General features: G+C 40.1%; 1 protein-coding gene across 1 annotated transcript; it reads left to right on the forward strand.

Moving 5' to 3' along the window:
- Window positions 1-211: 211 nt before the first annotated feature.
- Window positions 212-5,839, forward strand: LOC143345942 (carcinine transporter-like). Its single transcript, XM_076773587.1, has 10 exons — window positions 212-743; window positions 1,439-1,711; window positions 2,069-2,264; window positions 2,460-2,718; window positions 3,210-3,402; window positions 3,638-3,743; window positions 3,812-3,914; window positions 3,970-4,185; window positions 4,256-4,431; window positions 4,722-5,839. The coding sequence occupies exons 2-10, from the start codon at window positions 1,443-1,445 to the stop codon at window positions 4,932-4,934; spliced, it is 1,731 nt and encodes a 576-aa protein (XP_076629702.1). The 5' UTR covers window positions 212-743; window positions 1,439-1,442; the 3' UTR covers window positions 4,935-5,839.
- Window positions 5,840-5,875: the final 36 nt, after the last annotated feature.

The following is a 5,875-nucleotide window of genomic DNA, read 5'->3' on the forward strand; positions in this document are numbered from 1 at the left end:
CAACTCGTTGAAATAATACTAGACTCGATAACGGATACGTAATTATATTCCTTATTACTATCGCTGTCGATAATTGTGATAATTGCGCCCAAAGTGCGTCGTTATAATCAAAAATAACTGAAGTGTTCTATAGAACAACGATTTTATAAGCAGGAAAGAAATTTGGTTGGTGGCATTGGGATTGTCACGTGGCGCCGAACAATCGCGATTCGAGAAGCGTGCGAAATTACTTGTCAGTCTGCTTGCCAGTCAGAGGACTCGTCTTCTCTTTCTGTTTCTGTTTGATCGTCTCTTTCTTTGTTGGCTCTGTATTGGCAAACACGTGTCTGCAAGTGTCGCGTTCGTCTCCGTTAAGCAAGCTTCTATATCAGTGATACTCGAGCCTGTTTCCCCTTCATATTCGTGCAAGGCCTCATAACAGTCGGACGTGCTTCGATCCTCTTCTCTTTCGTTCGCGTTAATCGTCCGTCTAATTAGTCCGTTGCTCGTTTCCGGCGGGCGGAATCTTGTGGTTGTCGCGAGCCGCTGGCGATGAAGACGCTTACGCTTCAGTGACAAGAGAATCTTCGAGCATGATAAGGGACACACAGAGAAAATCTACGTGAATACAGTGTACGCTAATTGCTAGAGAGTTTCACTTGTCGAGCAATTAATTGATGCTAATTAACGACAATCTGGCTCGTCGAGTTAGGGTTGGGCTCATCTTTCGACACGATCGGCGTTACATCAATCTACGGAAAAAGGTGATTCGTAAATAATAATAATAATTTTTATTCTATAGTTATAAGAGGGTTGATTCCTTTTACATTTAGAAGGGAATTTAAAGATGGATTCGAATTTGATTTCTCCTAATCCCTATCGATAACTCTATCGTTATCGATAACTCTATCGCAATCGATAACTCTAATACAGTGGGAAGTCGTGCTGCATTTGTCACTTTCTGATAATTCTCTTAAGCATACGTATCCTCTCGTTCGACATAGCTACGCAGATACTTTGCATTCTCTCGCCCGGCGGACCAGCGTCTCGTTTACAATTGAATTTTAACGAGTCGCGTGTCACGATTCACTTGATCCCGGTACAATAATTGGTTGGCATTAAAACGCACGCTTGCACTCAATTTATCACTCGAGGGGTCCAAAAGAAAGCAAGGAAAGGAGTTGTTTGAACTTTGTTCCATGGTACCGTCGATCGTAATTGTTTGTGTTGATATTGCCGATCGGGAGCAGACAAGGTTCATTTATATCCATACGAGCCGTGGACGAGCCAAGTTGAGTGTTTATATTTTGGCTCCACATATTTTGCACGAGTGAACAGAAAAATAACGATAACACTTTATGTAACTTTCACTTTCCAATCGTTGGAAATTCATTGTCAAGGAATCGAACACTGATTGCGAGAAAAGATATTAACAAAGATACGCGTTTTGTTGTTCCAGAGAAATGGAGAACAATGAAATGAAGAACTTAAACGATTCGATAAGTCCAACCGAAAGGACAGCTTTGAGGCCAAAATTAGAAACGTTTGACGACGTTCTACCATACGTTGGCGATTATGGCAGATATCAATGGTTGCTTTTATTGGCGTTGCTGCCTTTCGGTTTAACATACGCATTCCTCTATTTCTCGCAATTTTTCATAACCATTACACCCACGGAGCACTGGTGTAGGATAGACGAATTGATGAACTCCAACTTTACTCAAGCAGACAGGTACGTTTCATCGAGAACTATACAATTTAAGTAGCTTCTGAGAACTGTCATATACAGATTGGATTTGTATTCTTAACTACAAACGACACTTGTTACGATTTAACTCCTTGTCGTACGATTTAATTATAGAGAAATTGTTATAGGTTAATTCAATCTGGTCTATTTCAATCTGATTCTTTATTAATCTTTAAATTCTTTTTTCATACCTTAGTTTTGTTACAATTTTTCCTTTTTAGAGTAAAAACAATTGGACCGCCTATTTGATCATTTTTGTTAGTATATTTGTTCTGTAATATCGAAGTCTTCGTTATATTGATTATATTCCATTAATGATTTTATCTCATACGGCGCATTTAGGATAAAAATAGCAATTCCACCCTCGAACGAATATCCCTATTACGACCAGTGTCGACGCAAGGACGTAAATTTCACCGAATTGTTGAAGACTGGCGCGGATCTACGTTCTTTAGAGTTGAAAAGGAACGGAACCGTCGGATGTACCAGCTGGGAATATAATTTCACGCAAATCCCGTACTCCAGCGTAGGTACCGAGGTGAAGTATCTTTCGAATATCACATACACATCGTGTCCCAGAATTTTTCAGTTAAATTTCCTCGTGAAACGATTAATTATAAAATAATGTCGACGAAATCTTTTCGTACGAGGCTTCGTCCTTAAGAGAATCGAGCTTGAATGTTTGTGCAGACTCGTTCTTTTCATTGACTGATCCTTAACCCTTCGTGATTAGCTTGATTGGGTATGCGATCAAGAACACTTGGTGTCGACGACACAGGCTATCTTCTTCTGCGGTTCTATTCTTGGTGGTTTTCTTATCGGATGGATAGCGGATCACAAAGGACGTATTCCTGGTCTAATAGTTTGCAACAGCGTTGCCCTTGTTGGTTCTATCGCCACCGCCAATGCAAATAGCTTCTGGTCGTTCGCTGTTTGCAGGTTTTTCACTGGATTGGCATTCGACAACTGTATCAATATTCCGTTAATAATCGGTGAGTTTCAAAGGAATCCTCTGAAAAAACCAAGCATTTAGTCGATAAATTATGGTGGTAAACGTAACACGCGTTGCTTAAAAAATAGTAAACGAGTTAATACAAAATTAATGTAGAATAAAATTCCGATTATCTGGCAAACTCGGGACTGGGGCAATGCCGGAAAATCAAATATACATGAAGTGATAACAATAAGAAGTTGGACTATCTTTAGGGGGTGTTTCTCATTTTACGGTGTTAAGGAACAACTTTTCAAACATTCTTAGAAAGAATTTTTTTCTCGAAAATGGTTAGGAAAATAATTTTTCCAGAACGATTTGAAATATTTTTTTTTAGCCAAAAAATTTAGGCACCCTCACCCTGTGCCGGATAATCGAAAATCTGCTGTATGAAGATAATTTTGCTTTACTGTACTGCATGGATTACAATTGAAATCTGAAATACAACTGTTCTATAATATTTGATATCGTCCAGTGTTAATTATGTTTCAGTGCTCGAGTATATGTCCGTCTCGAAACGTACCGTGGTTGTCAACGTAGCCTTCGGTATATATTTCGCCGCCGCCAGCACTATTCTACCATGGATGGCTTATTACATTTCTAACTGGAGATTATTCACTTATGTCAGCGCTCTGCCCTTCCTATCCGTCTTCATCACGCCGTGGATCCTCCCCGAGAGTGCCAGGTAAGGATCTACTAAAATCACTCGAATTCTTGCCCTTCTAGGGGGTACTCTAGTGTGACGTACGGTATTTACTAACATTTTTTAAGATTTGTTTAGACAAAAAATATAAAATATTTCATCGATTCTTTTAGGAGTTCACACTAGAATATCCCCTTCGAGCGTTGAGTCATTTTACACCTGTGTCGAATATACGATTTCGGTCATCAACTTGGTTACGACAATTTTCTTTCGTAAGATGGTATATTTCTAATGGGAAGATGGACAAGGTTGTCGAGAAATTGCGAAGAATAGCCAAAATCAATAAAAGGAATCCAGAATCACGCGTTTACGACGTCTTCCTCGTAAGTAGTTCAGGTATCGTTTCTTGGGTCTTTTTGGAATTTATTTTGTTGTTCGCGTCGTGTTTTAGGCAAATCTGGAAGCTTCGGCCAAACAGCGCGAAACCGCGACGGTGTTAGATCTATTCAAAACGCCGCGGCTGGCGCGGAACACCATCCTCCTAATCCTGTTCTGGAAAGTATAATCGTGTCCAAGAAAAGTTCGACGAATGACCGGTGTCATCTTGCAGGTGTTTCATCGTGATATCATTCGACAGTCACGTTTATTCGCTGAAGCTTATCCAGAGTTCGGTATTCGTGTCCTTCTCCCTGTCCTGCTTCACGGAACTGCCGGCTGGCTTATTGTTAACTTTGCTGTTGGACCGATGGGGCCGTAGACTCTGTGGATTTCTCACCTTAGCTATCACCTGTGTCCTCAGCATCGCCGAGCTCATGCTTCATTCCAGTAAATACGTTCACTTACGCCGTTATTCGTTAGGAACGTCAAAACGGTCAACGGTCATTTTGAATTTCAGTACTCGCCAAGTTAACGATGTCGGTGATGTCACGATTCTGTCTCAACATGGCGGCCAATATCGGTCTCCAATACGCGGCGGAACTCTTGCCGACACCCGTCAGATCTCAAGGCGTATCGCTTATTCATATTTTCGGTATCATAGCGCATACATTGGCACCCTATATAATAATCACGGTAAGTGAATATCTTCTAAACTCTGCATTTCTGACACAACTAGAGAGACAATTTTTATATTCAATTTTCCATAAAAGTAACCAAATTGACATATCAATTTACAAGATTTTCAAGGCGATCAAGACTTTCGAGAGTTCCTCAACATTGAATCGTATTCGAATCACTTTGAATTTGTATTAGGAGCATGCAATAAGATTCAGGGTCCCACTAATTTGCTGTTGACCAGTGTGATCTATCGAGTATCTACCGATGCTCGAACCAAGATCTCTAAATAATGCTTCGTTCGGCAGGCCACAGTGTGGGAGGGATTCCCGATGTTGATCATCGGTGTCGTGTCGTTCGCTGGAGCCGCACTGGTCACTTTCTTACCGGAAACGCTCGGTCAGTGTCTTCCTCACACCATTAGCCAGGGTGAAGAGTTTGGGAAGGATCAAAATTTCTGGTCATTGCCTTGCTACCGGAAGTCGAAATTTGATCGGCATTACCAATCTTGCAAACAATAATCGTCCGTGTACTCGCGTTTTAATGAAAAATGCAAATAAGGAAGACGGTGACCAACAGTAAAACTGTGCCGGATCATCGAGATGGTTTTAGAACTCGATTGATCGAACGCGGCATTCTGATAATTTGAGATCGAGTACCAAACGACGCCTATATTCCTACGTAATTTTTATTTTCTTATGCTTTAAGAACCAATCGTTTTAACGCTGTTTCTATTTTGCGGTACGCGCAGTGGAAACGGTTGATAGTTATGTTCCTATACAGATTTTATTTTTATCCTTTAGTTTAAGGACTTTTTTTACTTTAGCGCAGAATTTTGCGATGTACGTATTGAAATGCGCGGTGATGAAAATTAAAACAAAATATTTTGTAGGTTTAATTTTAGTTGTCGAAAGAAAAATATTTAGTATCGGTATTTTATTTTACGTGGTGGAAAATCGATGTTTTTAGTTAGCGAAACATTTCACTTGTCGTTAGAAGTTTTAGATGGCGACTATTTGATCGTAAAAAATGGTGTTCGTAACGACAGAAATAAACATCGAGTGTTCACTGTTTCTGCTGCGTCAGTTACGACACAATTACGGGGAAACTTACGAAGAATTCGACTTGACGCGTTTATGAAAAATAAAAAAGGACTTGTTTTTCACATCGCGCCAATTGCCAGGCAATCTATCCACAGCCATTTCGTGCGTATATTTATGGGGAAAAAGGAAACCATCGTTTCCTTTCGCGTAATCGAGTAACAACCTAATATTGCAAGACTGTGTAATATTATATCGTGCCATCATAATGATCGGTGTTCATCATTGAATCAATAACAACTCTATTAACCGAAGAATACATGGTTTCCGTTTATTGGCAATTATCTTCTCCTTCGCCGTCATTTCACAACCTTTCGTACGAAAGCTCACGATGGGAATAAAGAAACGTACAAACTTCGATG

Source organism: Colletes latitarsis, chromosome 9 (assembly GCF_051014445.1).
Source record: "Colletes latitarsis isolate SP2378_abdomen chromosome 9, iyColLati1, whole genome shotgun sequence".
NCBI classification, from domain to species: Eukaryota; Metazoa; Arthropoda; class Insecta; order Hymenoptera; family Colletidae; genus Colletes; species Colletes latitarsis.

What these genes read in the sequence shown, in the direction of transcription:
- LOC143345942 (XM_076773587.1), top strand. Translation starts at nt 1,443, where the DNA reads ATGGAGAACAATGAAATGAAGAACTTAAACGATTCGATAAGTCCAACC. An exon ending in ACTCCAGCGTAGGTACCGAG is followed by an intron (nt 2,265 to 2,459) that starts GTGAAGTATCTT and finishes CTTCGTGATTAG; the next exon opens with CTTGATTGGGTATGCGATCA. An exon ending in ATCCTCCCCGAGAGTGCCAG is followed by an intron (nt 3,403 to 3,637) that starts GTAAGGATCTAC and finishes TTCTTTCGTAAG; the next exon opens with ATGGTATATTTCTAATGGGA.